Source organism: Lithobates pipiens, unplaced genomic scaffold, assembly GCF_037356315.1.
Source record: "Lithobates pipiens isolate NorthernLeopardFrog02 unplaced genomic scaffold, aLitPip1_a1.2 Scaffold_19, whole genome shotgun sequence".
NCBI lineage: Eukaryota > Metazoa > Chordata > Amphibia > Anura > Ranidae > Lithobates > Lithobates pipiens.
Window position 1 is genome coordinate 359,921,213 of NW_027507764.1, and position 15,937 is coordinate 359,937,149.

Sequence of the window (15,937 nt, forward strand, 5' to 3'; positions counted from 1 at the left end):
CTCCAAAGTGCAATCTACCTTCTTTTTCTTTTATGCTAAGTTTCAATATTTACAATATAACCCTTCTGTATGATCATAGCTAATCAAGGGTTAACATTTACAACTTCTTGCAGGAGCAGGAGAAATCCTTACATGAGGGGAGGGGGAGGGGGAGAGGGTGCAGTGCCTAGGCTTCTTATCTTCTGAGAAATACCAGCACAAAAAACATGTAAACGAACAAAACACACTATCGAGAGAATCAAAAAGGGTTAAACATGAACAAAGATAAAGTAAACACACACAGAAGAAAGTTAGCCTTGTGATCTTTGTAGATCACTTAACTAAACAGCGCTTAAATAGTCAGGCATTCAACCTCTGACATTCGGTATACCTCAAATCTTTTTGTTATCTGTCCGGACAGCGGGCGACGTAATTTTTTACCTTAGACAACGTCCCCAAGTGTCTCTGTCTACGAGCACTGGATCATCTAGATATTATACGATCAATACCAATGTCGGCAATTACAACACATTAAACCAGAAGCAAAGAGAAAGAAGAAAAGACTCTTAGAAAGAATTAAGAATAATTTAAATTATCTTACCTCTCAAACACCTGGACTGGATCACACAAGGTTCGGAAACAGACAGTGGAATTCAGATCTGTGGCCCCGCCCCTTTTTCACCAATAACATTGATTGGGGGGACTTGTAAGCGTTCGGTGAGCTTCAAAGTCCAATACTCACCGAAGTTTTGTCGGGCCGTCTGATCTGAAAACCAGCGTGTTGCTTCCGGCTCGAAAGACCAAAAATGTTAGGAATTTCCCTTGTGATCAGTAAAAACTCTGGGTGTTCTTGAGAAGCAAACAATTTATTTCTGATGTGGCCCACAACAGGGAGACATGCTTACAGGACAAGCTGCAGGAAAAAAGTCCCAACAAAAGAAAGTGTTCCGCCCTCACATACCCCACAAGAATAACATCTCTATGCTTCTATTGGCTGAGGGAACATAAATAACGTTGTCATGGTACGAACTGATACCTTTATTAGCTATCCATGTTCCCGTACATTCTTAGGCTATCATATTTAGTTAAATCTAATCATCCTACTTACTATGGAGTTAATTAGGACAAAACAATACAATGAGTTAATACAATAATGTGCTCAGAAGTAAGCTTTTTAACAAATCAGTCTCAGGACTATTGTTTTTCTAATAGTCACACAATAAACATTTAAAACTTTTCTAACAGAACGGCTCCATAAAAAAGCCGGACAAAATCTCCTGCTATTGCAAACTGAATGCGGGGAACCCGCATCCAATTCACAATAATGATCTTCTCAACCTTCTGCTTGCGATGAAGGCTTAGCAGCTCACTGAGGAAACGTGGAGAAGAAGAAACGGGGAAGCTGGGTTATACCATTACCAAATACAGAAATAACAAGTTCTAGAAATGCTGAATTGGCACTAGATGTTAGCATTAAGACATTAACACATGCATGGTAAAATCCAATCCAACAGTAACGGATACATGATAAGTGTTCCAGAACACATGCTTTTTTCAATTTTTGTGTTTTTAATCTTATCCCTGATTATAATGTAAGGCTTATATTAATGTTTCAGTTCAGGGTTTTTTTTATTTTTTATTATTATATATTTGTCAGAACTGTATATTACCCCTTAGTCCCATAAATTATTAAAGGCACTAAAAACATGGTGGTAATTGTGTCATTTAAAGTTTAAATGACACAACTAACGACTGTTTTTTAGTGTGTACATAATACTTTGTGGGACCAAGGGAGAATACGCTATTCAGATGCTACAACAAATTCCTGTATAATACAGAATATTTAGCAGGATCTTATTGGGAATTGTAGATTCTATGTCAATGTATAAAGACATCTCAAAAACATATAGGCCACATGTAGCTGTCAGCTAATCTTGATGTTACTGACAACTTCCTCTCGGGAGGTGCTTCTTCCAGACAAAAGGAGTTTGCTTAATGTATGCTATACTAATAAATTGTTTAATGTTATAATATACACTATATTGCCAAAAGTATTGGGACACCTGCCTTTACACGCACATGAACTTTAATGGCATCCCAGTCTTAGTTTGTAGGGTTCACTATTGAGATGGCCCACCTTTGCAGCTATAACATCTTCAACTCTTCTGGGAAGGCTGTCCACAAGGTTTAGGAGTGTGTCTATGGAATGTTTGACCATTCTTGCAGAAGTGCATTTGTGAGGTCAGGTACTCATGTTGATGAGAAGACCTAACTCACAGCCTCCGCTCTAATTCATCCCAAAGGTGTTCTATCAAGTTGAAGTTAGGACTAGTTTCTTCCGCCCCAAACTCTCTCATCCACGTCTTAATGGATCTTGCTTTGTGCAGTGGTGTGCAGTCATGTTGAAACAGGAAGGGGCCATCCCCAAACTGTTCCCACAAACTTGGGAGCATGAAATTGTCCAGAATGTCTTGGTATGTTGATGCTTCACTGGAATTAAAGGGCCAAGCCCAACCCTTGAAAAACAACCCCACACCATAATCCTCCCTCCACCAAATGATTTAGACCTGTGCACAAAGCAAGGTCCATAAAGACATGGATGAGTGAGTTTGGGGTGGAGGAATTTCTGAAGTCCTGACCTCAACCCAATAAAACACCTTTGGGATGAATTAGAGCAGAGACTGCTTTCTCACAAATGCACTTTGGTAAAAAACATTCCCATAGACACACTCCTAAACCTTGTGGACAGCCTTCCCAGAAGAGCTGAAGATGTTATAGCTGCAAAGGGTGGGCCAAGTCAATAGTGAACCCTACGGACTAAGACTGGGATGGCATTAAAGTTCATATGCGTGTAAAAGTGTGTGTGTGTGTGTGTGTGTGTGTGTGTATATATATATATATATATATATATATATATATATATATATATATATATATATATATATATAATCACGCAGAAAGGGAAAAGAATATGAATGGGAGATAAGCAAAAAAAACGAAGAAAAAGCATTACTTGTACACTTTTGCCCAGTGTAGTTACCTGCCTCTAGCTATATTTTAATGAAGTACATAGTCGTAAAGTGAGAAAGTCTGGCACATGTAATGAGCATAGGCTCTGCCAGAACATGGAAAGAGATGAGCAGGTCTAGCATGGCCTGTTATAAAGACCATAGAACTAATTCTCTCTTTTATGTACCTTCTTATGCAGGATCTGTTTGCACAACCAGGATTAAAACAGGTGTTGGTTACCCCCAGTTGAGTGCTGTGATTGAATGTGCTGACTCTGCCCACGGGTTGAAAGGGCACATCATTTCCGTAAGTACAGAGATGTGTTTACTGTACAACACATGCGACTGAACTTTTTTTAGCTCATCTTTTCACTGTTACTTACTGCTACTGACCAATCGACGGCCTTTGCAGAATCTGTTTTTCACTTTACAGTACCATAGAAGAAAACAAGGTCACTGGTCCTGAAAGTCCATGCAAAGCCTAATATTGCTGTTTATTATTTTGCTGAAAAATCTGTGCAAAGCTTAATATTGCTTCGTAAGACCTAATGTACTATTGATCATAATGCTTAAAGTGTTACTAAAGCAAAACATTTTTTTTTTCTTCTTTGGTTTGAGTAAGAGAGGGTTATAACTCCTGTCAGTTGTTTTTTTTTTTTTTTTTTCAATCTGCATCCCATTGTGGAGATTTCCCTTTACTTCCTGTCCCATAGCCAAACAGGAAGCGAGAGAAAATCCCTCCAAAGGGAGGGAATACTTGGGTCTCTCCAGGGTCACCAGAACTAGTATCCCCATTTGCAGATTTCCCCTCTGTTAGGCTGCTTTCACACTGAGGCACTTTGCAGGCGGTAAAGTGATAAAAATAGCGCCTGCAAAGCGCCCTGAAACTGCCGCTGCTGTGTCTCCAGGGTGAAACCCCCGAGGGCTTTCACACTGGAGAAGTGCGCTTGCAGGGTGGTCAAAAAAGTCCTTCAAGCCGCATCTTTGGAGTGCTGTAGGAGCTGTGTATTTACCGCTCCTAAAGAGCCCCTTCCCATTGAAAACAATGGGGCAGCGCTGCAAACCCGCCTGCAAAGCCCCACTGCAGTGGCGCTTTTGTGGGCGGTATTAACCCTTTTTCAGCCCCTAGCGGGGGTTAAAACTGCCCTGCTAGCGGCTGCATAGCGCCGCTAAAATGATGGTAAAGCGCCATTAAATATAATCCCGTTTTACTGCCAGTGTGGTAGCCTTACTGTTTGATGTCAACCCAAAATTTGGCATTTACTTTTACTTTCACTTAGAAAAATAGCAGTAAACAGGACAAAAAGAGAAGGTGACTCTTCCTAACGGGGGCTCAACCAGCAATTTCTGCATTTTGCATATTGCACTTTGTCTTTTTACATAGCTTGAATGTTTTACTCTCTTGAGGTCTGCTGGTTAAAGTGATTTTGAAGGATAGTTTTATTCTTTTTTAAATGACAAATATGTTATACTTATCTGCTCTGTGCAACGGTTTTGCACAAAGCAGCACCAATACGCCTCTTCTCTGGTCCCCCACCCTTCCTCCCACTGAGTGCCCCCATGGAAAGCTGCTTGCTATGGGGGTACATGTGCGTGCTCACTCCCGAGCCAGTTTTGTGTGTCTTTGTGTCTTGGTTTCTTCCCCTGCTCCCCCCTCACTGGCTGTGACTGACAGCAGCAGGAGCCAATGCATTACAGTAAAAAACCTTCTGCCTTTAGAACCATGTTATATCCTCATAGTTCAATCTTCTGTATCTTAAAGTAAACTATAATGGTTTTGAATCAATTTTATCATAACATACAGTTTCTATATTTAACAACTGTGGGTTCTTTGTATCTTTAGTTAAAGTAGAAGTCCACAATAAATATTAAAATCCCTGCATCTACAGATATCCACAATCTAACAATAACCTAACCTAACCCTGTAATAAAGAAATCAGTATACAGTACATACCTTTTTTGAAGCAGATCCGACCTGATCCCACGCCGAGCTCTATGAGTGACATCACTCCCCAATCATTTTACAGCCATTGTCGGCTGTGTCCTCTGCAGAGCTTCCGCCGCTGGAGACCAGACCGGCTTCCAAAAAGGTATGTATACTGATTTCTTCTTTACAGGGCTAGATAGGTTAGGCTTATGTCGTGGATGTCTGTAGATGCAGGAATTTTAGTGTTAGGATGGACTTCTACTTTAAAGCATCTCTTACCCGTAAGCAAAATGTTTATAAACTGCAACTTACCAGTCCTTAGATGTGGCGCCTGCATTTGTTTTCTTTTATTGAGTATGTTTCCTTAATTTTCCCATAGAAATCCTATGAATAACACACTTCCTAGCCATTTGGGACTATACCTAATCATGCCACTCTATCTATGATGGTAGCCATCATGAGCTGCTCTCCTGATTTGAGCTACAAACATGTATTTTTCTCGTCATCCCTATTACATGAAGGGATGGGAGAATTTCTTTATGGAAGATAGTTTAGAAGGAAGAAAACTTTGTTGTTCTTTCAGTTCAGTGCATAGAAAGTTACGAAATTGCATTTCTGTTAAGATTAATAAACTTGCTAAAATGTCCTAAAAAGTAATACTAATACAGTCACCACATGTAAGGACATATATGCTACAATATAATACAGTTCCCCCTAGTAATCCTTCAATTAAGACACATATAGTGCATTCAAAAAGTATTCACAGCGCTTCACCTTTTCTACATTTTGTTATGTTACAGCCTTATTCCAAAATGGATGAAATTATTTTCCTCAAAATTCTACAAACAATACCCCATAATGACAACGTGAAAGAAGTTTGTTTGAAATCTTTGCAAATTTATTAAAAATAAAAAACAAAAAAAATCACATGTACAGCCTTTGCTCAATACTTTATTGAAGCATCTTTGGCACCAACTACAGCCTCAAGTATTTTTGAGTATGATGCTACAAGCTTGGCACACCTATTTTTGGGCAGTTTCTCCCATTCTTCTTTGCAGGACTTCTCAAGCTCCATCAGGTTGGATAAGGAGCATTGGTGCACATCCATTTTCAGATCCCGCCAGAGATGTTCAATTGGGTTCAAGTCTAGGCTCTGGCTGGGCCACTCAAAGACATTCACAGAGTTGTCCTGTAGCCACTCTCTTGTTGTTTTGGCTTAGGGTTGTTGTCCTGTTGGATGATGAACTTTCACCCCAGTCTGAGGTCCAGAGTGCTCTGTACATTGCTGTATTTATCTTTACTTCGATCCCGACTAGTCTCCCAGTTCATGTTGCTGGAATACATCCCCAAAGCATGATCCTGCCGCCACCATGCTTCACTGTAGGGATGGTATTGGCCAGGTGATGAGCAGTGCCTGGTTTCCTCCAGAAATGAAGCTTTCCATTGAGGCAAAAGAGTTCAATCTTTGTTTCATCAGACCAGAGAATTTTATTTCTCATGGTCTGAAAGTCCTTCAGGTGCCTTTTGGCAAACTCTGGGTGAGCTGTCATGTGCCATTTACTGAGGAGTGGCTTCCATTAGGCCACTCTACCATACAGGCCTGATTTGTGGAGAAAGAATAGAGAAAATAGCGCACTAGCCTTGTGCATTATCCTTAATTGAGTTTACTTAAAAAACAAATGAAAAACTACTCACAAGCATGTGAAAGAAACCGCAATGTAAAGGCCTTTTCAAATGATGGCAATAGGTCTGATAACCATAGTCTCCAGACAACGAAAAAGAGGACATGAGGACCACTGCTGGCTGATGCGTTTCGAAGGATTACCTTCTTCCTCAGAGCCTAGGCTCTGAGGAAGAAGGTAACCATTCGAAACACGGCATTCATGGTTGTTTTTCTCTCTCCACAGTGAAACTCTGGATCTCTGTCAGAGTGACCACCGGGTTCTTAGTCACCTCCCTGACTAAGACCCTTTTCACCTAATCACTCAGTTTGGCTTTGTGGCCTGCTCTAGGAAGTGTTCCATTTACAGATGATGGAGGCCACTGTGCTCACTGGGACCGTCAATGCTGTAGACTTTGTACTGTACCCTTCCCCAGATCTGTGCCTCGATACAATCCTGTCTCGAAGGCCTGCAGACAATTCCTTGGACTTCATGCCTTGGCTTGTGCTCTGACATGCACTGTTAACTGTGGAACTTTATATAGACAAATGGTACCTTTCCAAATCATGTCCAATTGACTGAATTTACCACAGGTGGACTCCAATCAAATTGTAAAAACATCTCAAAGATGATCAGTGGAAACAGGATGCACCTGAGCTCAATTTTGAGTATCATGGCAAAGGTTGTGAATACTTCTTTTTTTATTTATAATACATTTGCAAAGATTTCAAACAAACTTCTTTTTACATTGTCATTATGGGTTATTGTTTGTAGAATTTTGAGGAAAATAATGAATTGAATCCATTTTGAAATAAAGCTGTGACATAATAAAATGTGGAAAAAGTGAAGTGCTGTGAATACTTTCTGGATGCACTGTATAAGTTAAACTTTTAGACTGCATTCACAATTGTATAGTCCTTGAACCCTTTAGCAAAAAGACAAGAAATGCATGCAACACTTGCAGTGCCATTAATTATTAATCGTACCCCAAATTTAGCAAGAAAGACGCCTGATAAAAAACATGCAAAGCTGAAAAAGATACTTGAGGTTTTCTTTTCCACATTTCCTTTGAAATTATTGGCCCTCCCTATGCAAAAGGCACCACACAGTGTGAATGGGGGCTTACAGGACTGTAAAACATGTTTTTTTATAAAATGACTTCCTTTAAGGAGTAAGCTTATAAAAATGTAAATATCTTATGTTACCAGCTGTAATCAGAACTTCTCAGCCAGAGGGTTTGTGGTTTACAATTTTGTAACATTGCTTCATTTTATTGTAGGGTTTAGCCAAATGTTACAAAATAGTAATTCCAGGAAAAGTTAAACACAGTTCTGTGCTTTGTCCACTAGATGGCGATCCAGATCTAAGACAAAGCAAACACTCACTACTCTAATTGTCTCCTGTGACAAAGCCACTGCATTTGTAGGAGATAACATTATCAAATGAACTGTAGCATGTCGTGCTCTATTTATTTCATGAAGATCTTCCTAGCCAGTATTCCGTGACAACGCTAAACCCTGAGTGTTATTTAGAATTGTATGATTGTAATAGAATAGATATTTACATATGGTATATAATATATTATAATAAATATATAAATATATAAAATAGACTATAAAAGAGATGCTTTACACATGCATGTGTTTGAGTGATTCTATCTTTATCTTGTTTCAAGGATGGCGGCTGCAGCTGTCCAGGAGATGTCGCAAAAGCATTTGGTGAGTTGTATGACAGCATGTAACACCTGTACAGCGGATTGTGTTATCACATATAATGAATTTCCCTTTAGCTTCCTCCAAGACATAATCTAGTTTGCAAGCTTTACTTGTGGATAGGAAAGTGCACTATCTGCATAATTAGTTATATAATCATACATAAGGTACTAGCCCACCCTAAACCCTTCTTCTAATAGACCACTGGAAGAGGAACGTATAAAAAATATATCTCTGCCATGGTGTCCAAGGTATTATATACCTTCCAGCAACCTCAGTTAATAGAAGGTTTGTCTCAGCTTGCAGTGCTGAACATTATTAAAAGCAGTGAATTTGGCATTCATTAAACGTTCACTGGTGGTGAACCATTCACTGGATATCAAAACACATTGACCAGGAAGATTTACTTGCAGTGAATGTTTGGTGAATTTCACATTCACTGGTAAATATTCATCTAGATGAGGTCAGACCAATATTTTAAAAGAGGGTGTATACCTTGTGGATCAGACACGGGGTCCTGTGAGTCCCATTTTTGTCTTAGCCCTTGTACACACGGTCGGACATTCCGACAACAAAATCCGTCAGATTTTTTCAGACGGATTTTGTCCGAAACTGGTGTTGCATACACACGGTCAGACAAAGTTGTGGGAAAATCCGATCATTCAGAACGTGATGACGTTCGTTGCAACGGGACTACGTTGCGGCTAGTAGCCAATAGCTTTGGTCTCGTAATTTCATCTGAGCATGCGTGGCACTTTGTCCGATCGGAATTCTCTACAAATGATCGGACAAAGTCCGATCAGATTATGTTGTCGGAAAATTTTATATACAGCTCTCAAACTTTGTTGGTCGGACGTTCCGATGGAAAAAGTTCGATGCAGCCCACACACGGTCGTATTATCCGACAACATGGTCCGATCGGCCCTTTTCCGTCGGAATTTCCGACTGTGTGTACAGGGGCTTACTGTTTGGAGGTATATTATGGTAGACCATCCAACAAGACAAAATGCAAAAAAGCACCACTCTGAACTGTGAAACAAAAGCATATGATGAGTTAACAAAGGCAAACCCAGGTGCTCTGGCTTGGATGTCCTCCTTACACCCATAGACAGAAGTTCAAACGTAAAGGCAGAAAGTTACTTTTAACATGGTCATATTACAATAAAGACTTCAGAGTTATGTCTATATTATGATAGAGGTTAAGTGTTTGAAAGAGAAGGGTATATAACTCCTAGTAGCCAATCATATTGTGGTTTATTGATGAACATGCCTTTGGTATAACAGAAGAATCAGAATGAAAATGACAGTTGGTTAATCAAAGTTCAAACCTGGTTATCTTAGCTGAGAGAAGATATATGCCTGTCAAGTTCAATGTCTCACAACCTGCTTAGTAGCAGGAGTGCCATTCAGTTTTAGTCCAGAGTAATGCTGGGTATAGATAAATATGCTGGTTGAAAAAAAAACAACCAGATTCCTCCATGAAAACAAAAGGGGTGGATGGCTGAAGGAATCTGCCCCCAACTCCAGCAGGACATCGTGTTCTGACAGATGGACCTGGCACTTTCAGAATACATTGATCATCAGTGGCTACAGCTGATTGATTGCAGCTGCTGATCAACAAAAGGCTTCCAACTTGTCTGTCTGATGGAAGACATTGTCCCTATTTAACAGAGATGATCCCACACTGATCATAGTTTGGCCAGTCTCCATTGATCAGACTATGGCTAACTAAAAGTGGTTGTAAACCTCAGACATAAAATATGAACAAAACATTTCCCTCTAAAGTGTTTCCTTGTCTCAAGCCATAGCACTAAGAGTCATTTCTGTCCACGTTCTTTTGCTCTCTATATTAGTCACTTTTGAGTTTTCCTGACACCAAGCAAAAAATGGTGACAGGGGAGGGACCTCCAGCTGATTGACAGCCTCAGCTTTGTACCTGTTTGCTGTGTGAAGGGAGTGTGTCCCTTCCTTCCAATCAGCTCTCTGAGCTCTCCTCGCTGAAGTAACTTCAGCTCTCCTCCCCCTGCTTTTCAGAGCTGAGAAATCCTGTTTGAATTCTGCACTTTGAATGGACATAGAGAAAGAGGGTCGGGACTTTAAATGAGGTGTGTATATTGTGGCTAATCGAATGAGTCAAAGTGAAAGATGAACAAGTATTTGTTTGCCATGATTAAGTAGGTACATGGCAGACAATAAATGCAATATTGGCACATAATATAACAAATCACGTATCCAAATCATTTACATGTTAAAAATATAAATAGAATATACAATAGTGTTTTCCTCCATAATATAAAATCACTATAATATAACAGTTATAATCCATGATATTGCCTGGATCCAAAGACCATATAGGTATGTATGCACTGCATCTTGGTTAAGTCCGACGTGTTTCATGGGATCTATCCAATCATCAGGGGCGGATGCATGATACATCTATATAAAGAGAGGTAAGTATATCAAAATCAAGCATTCATAGACAAAAATTGGAAAAGAATAAATATACATACAGGGAGGATAGGGAAGTCATCCCTGTAAGACTCAAATATCTGCTTAGTGTGAAACAAACACATTGCCAGGGTGCTAGGGCTGTAAGTAATGCCTGGTCCGGAAGCTGAATGGATGTAGGGGACAGACAGCTGTAGTTAAACAGGTACAACTTATGTAGGAGGAATTGTTTCATCTCAGTGTATTACCTGAGGCTATTCACTTCACTGGGTATAGGTAAGGGTTTAAAACCACTTAAGGATAAAAAAAAAACCCTCCTCTTTGAGAAATTATGTTGGTGTGGGTGGCAAAATATTTCCGGTCATGGGTAATACATTTCCCTTGTGATGTATAAGCCATATTCTAAATTAAATTTTATATTTGTAATTGAATTGCTGCAGAGTTGCAGGGTTAGGTGAATGTTTCCCCTGTATTATATCTCCAATCATTTAAAAACGGTGATCTTTTGTGCAAGATGGACTAGTCAGGATGGGTAGCAGCTTTGCCCCCTCCTCCCCTTAAGTGGAATTGATGAGGATTGCAACAGCCACAGACACCAACCCACCCCAACCAGACACCAACTACCTACAAGTACATCTCCCTTTTGAATTGATAGGCAGATGCTCCACTTTGACCAGTCGTGCTATCTTCTGTTTTTTAGCAGGCATATAAAGTTTATAACTGGACCCCCTAGACATCAACCAGGACTTAGCCTCTGCTTATTAAGGATGAGCCGAACACCCCCCGTTTCGGTTCGCACCAGAACATGCGAGCAGGCAAACAATTCGGACGAACATGCAAACACTGTCAAAGTCTATGGGACATAAACAGGAAATCAAAAGTGCTAATTTTAAAGGCTTCTATGCAAGTTATTGTCATAAAAAGTGTTTGGGGCCCTTTTTTTTTTAAAATGGAAGTTTTTTTTTCGGGAGCAGTGATTTTAATAATGCTTAAAGTGAAACAATAAAAATTGAATATTTCTTTAAATATTGTGCCTGGGGGGTGTCTATAGTATGCCTGTAAAGTGGCGCAGTTTTCCCGTGTTTAGAACAGTACCACAGCAAAATCACATTTCTAAAGGAAAAAAGTAATTTAAAACTGATCGTGGTTGTAATGAATTGTCGGGCCTCGGCAATGTGGATAAAACTCATTGAAAAAAACAGCATGGGTTCCCCCCAGTCCATTACCAGGCCTTTTGGGTCTGGTATGAATATTAAGGGGTGCCCCGAACCAACAAGTCCTTTATTTAAATAAAATAAAAATAAAAATGTCCCACAGTGTAGATGCATCACCCGACGAGCCGCCTTCCTCTGATGTCACGTGGCGTCAGAGGGGGTGGGGTCACCCTTTTACGTCACCGGGTGGCCCCGACCTCAGCTATATAACAGCAGTCACCGAGAAGAAGCATCGCCCGGCGGGATATCACACAGCAAGCTATTCTGCTTGTTTATGACCACCCTAAAATAGTGTCTTCATTTATTAAAGCCAGTTCTCTTGTTGACATATCTACTTAACTTCCAAGTCCCTTCATCTATACTTTATTATGTTGTAGAACATCTATTCTCTATCGTAATGTATTTTTGTACTCTAGAAAGCAGTCTTTTGTGTTTTATAACTTGCGTTTTCCATTACTGACAATGCTACTTGGCACACATCCTCGGCCGCCTTGCTTAGACAAATCTCATTGTCGCTCAGAATTCACTGCTGCAAAGCTAGGAAATTGATTTAGATATTCTACTGAGAATTTACAACGGTATGGAAAACAATTCAAAGAGTTGCTTCAGATTTTGCTAACAGAAAAAAATATTATAATGTAAAGAGTCATATTCATGAGCTTAGTCATTACCCTATTTACAAGACTTTCCATATTTATACACCCCTACTGAGCACTGGTTCTGTGAGTAATTGCATAGCTAATTTTATTAGTCTCTGCCTTCCCCTTCTCTTTGTGTCATTGGTCTCTCCAAGAATCCCAGCTTTGGAGACTTCTCCAGTACGTCCTGCATTTTTTTTTATAAGATTCAATTATTTTAGCATTAGTCATTCCAGTCATCAGTTGGATTTGTTTATTCTTTAATATAGCAAAATTAATTTTTCATGTATTCAGAACTATTGTCTTCCAACCCACAACATCTGGCAGGGAGCATTAGTCTGTCAGAATGTGAGAAAATCAACTCCATGGTGTTGGAAAAAAACGACTTTCTGGTAGAAGGACAAACCTGACTTACATGTTGGTCAGTTTCAATTCTTCACTGTACAAGGACATTTAATTTTCTGGCAAATTTTTCAATTTTCTAGTTTAGGCTAATAGCAAACCTTGCATCCTATATAGGAAATGTGTAAGTTCTGTATATAATTGTATTCTATTTTATATGTATTGCACACTGCCATCACTGTGCACACGGCACTAACAATGTTTTCAGTACGTTTGCATTCTTTCGAGTCCTGATTAGAAATAGTCTGCTTGTTACACCCCTTGCTACCATACACGTACAATTGTAATATTAATGTGATACCTTCGCAATGATGTGTATAAAACCCTTCAATTGTGTCGTAATAAGGCAGAACAGTTATTTGGAAAGATCTTTTGTGTCTGTTCCCTACTGCAGTAGTTATTAATTTGGAACCACTAATCAATATGAGGATAGGAGTTGCCTATCTATAAATTTCCATGTCAGATGGCAAACTTTGCCAACGTGTGCCAAATAAAAATATCCCCCACACCATTACACCACCACCACCAGCCTGAACCATTGATACAAGGCAGGATGGATCCATGCTTTCATGTTGTTTATGCCAAATTCTGACCCTACCATCTGAATGTCGCAGCTGAAATTGAGAGTCATCAGACCAGGCAATGTTTTCCAATCTTCTGCTGCTGTAGTCCATCCGCTACAAGGTTTGATGGGTTGTGCATTCAGAGATGGTATTCTGCATACCTTGGTTGTAATGAGTCATTATTTCAGTAACTGTTACCTTTCTATCATCTCAAACTAGTCTGCCCATTCTTCTCTGACCTCTGACCTTAACAAGGCATTTTCACCCACGCAACTTTGGCTCACTGGATATTTTCACTTTCTTGGACCATTCTCTGTGAAAATTCCATTAGATCTTTGGTTTTTGAAATACTCAGACCAACCCCTCTGGCACCAACAACCTTCAGCAAATCGTCTTCACCAAGTCTAGATGCCTAGATGCATTGAATTGCTGCCATGTGATTGACTGATTAGCAATTTGTGTTACCAGTTGAACAGGTTTACCTAATAAACTGGCCAGTGATTGTATACCAAAAAGGCACTGGAAACCCAGATTATACAGCAATGGTTCATTCAAGGCTGATACAACAAGTTTTTCATCTAGGTTTTTGGGTGTTTTTGCAATAATTTATCACCCTTGCGTTGCCCAGTATCAGTCAGTATGTTGCTAGACATGTGCACTGCCACAAAATTTGTTTGTTTTTTGTTTTTTTCGTAAATTCGAAAAATCGGAATTAGTAAATTTGAAAATTTGTAAATTTGAAATTTCGTGAATTCGAAAATTCTGAATTCATAAATTTGTAAATTCGAGAAATTAAAAAAAATGGAATTTGGATATTTGTAAATTCGAAAATTTGTAAATTCGAACATACTGAAATTCTGAAATTTGAAAATTTGGAATGCGTAAATTCTAAAATTTGGAAATTTCGAATTAAAAAATTCTGAAATTCTGAAATTCAAGAAATTCAAAAAATTGGAATTTGAAAATTCTGAAATCCAAAAAGTCGAAAATCTGAAAATGAGAAACGAAAATCCAAAAATTCAAAATAACTAATAACTATTAAATTATAGGTATTGGAATTTCCTTTCAAATGTGGCTGAACGTAACGAATACAAATTTTTCTGAAGTTACAAATTATAATAAAGAATGCTACATATAAACAACTGGAAATTAATGAAATAATAATAAATAATAATATGTTTTTATTATTATTAATTTGTTACGGTCCATTCGTTATTACGGATAATTCGTAACTTTGGATAAATTTATATTCATTACGTTCACTAACAGCCAAATTTGAAAGTAAATTCCAATACCTATAATTTATTAGTTTAGTTATTATTAGTTACTGTTAAGGATTTTCACATTTTTAGGTTTTTGGATTTTCGTTCTTTTGAATTTTTGGATTATCATTCTTATTTTTGGATTTTCAAATTTCCGAATTTCCGATATTTTAAAATTTAGAATTTCCAAGTTTCTGAAATTTAGAATTTCCAAGTTTCTGAAATTTAGAATTTCCAAGTTTCTGAAATTTAGAATTTCCAAGTTTCTGAAATTTAGAATTTCCGAATATTCAGAAAAATTCGGAAATTTTAAAATTTTGAAATTCGGATATTTCCGAATTAACAAATTTTGTCTAGATTTCTTAAAAAAAAAAGAATTTGTAACTAAACGAATTGCACATGTCTATCTAAGGTTACTTTATTGGCTTAAACATAAAGGAGATGTGTTCATGTATACAATAAGTGTCTTGGGGCTTTAAATTTTGTTTGGTCTAATAAGGTGGACTATTTTTATTGTGCAATCAGTCAGCGAACTTGGCACTGGTAAGAGCAGGCCACGAAAGAAAATGATCGAGTTTTCTGAACACCCATTTATTTATTATTATATAGAGACTATCTGCAAAGACTCTCAATGCTACATTTCTTATATGTAAGTAGAATAAAGAACCTGGCTTGCTTGGCCTGCTTGAAGCCAGTTACAAAATGTTATTACAATGGGAAATATTTTATAATCTGTGGAGATTATTTAAATTAAACATTCTTATTCTGCTGCATTGGTGTGATTGCTTCCATTTCTTTCTCATACTTATTATACTCATTTTTTTGTTTGTTCAGGGGCTGGAGCAGACTTTGTGATGCTTGGGGGAATGCTAGCTGGTCATGACCAATGCGCTGGAGAAATTCTAGAAAAGAATGGCAAAAAAGTGATGCTATTTTATGGCATGAGTTCAGACACGGCAATGAAAAAACATGCTGGTGGAGTAGCCGAATACAGGTATGAAGGAAAATCATATGTTGAAGAATTATTTGATCTCAGGAGTGTAACAATGATGGTCTCATCTAATACAGAGCTGGATGCAGTGGCAGAAGCAATTTACAATAACATATTTAAGATGTGATGGTA

General features: G+C 38.5%; 1 protein-coding gene across 1 annotated transcript in view; it reads left to right on the forward strand.

Annotated features, from left to right (window-relative positions):
- GMPR (guanosine monophosphate reductase) overlaps positions 1-15,937 on the forward strand; it is a 125,004-nt gene that overhangs the window by 77,064 nt on the left and 32,003 nt on the right. Inside the window, exons 6-8 of the mRNA XM_077492230.1 lie at positions 3,188-3,294; positions 8,251-8,293; positions 15,649-15,808. Of these exons, the coding sequence (XP_077348356.1) occupies positions 3,188-3,294; positions 8,251-8,293; positions 15,649-15,808 (310 nt within the window). The remainder of the gene's footprint in view (positions 1-3,187; positions 3,295-8,250; positions 8,294-15,648; positions 15,809-15,937) is intronic.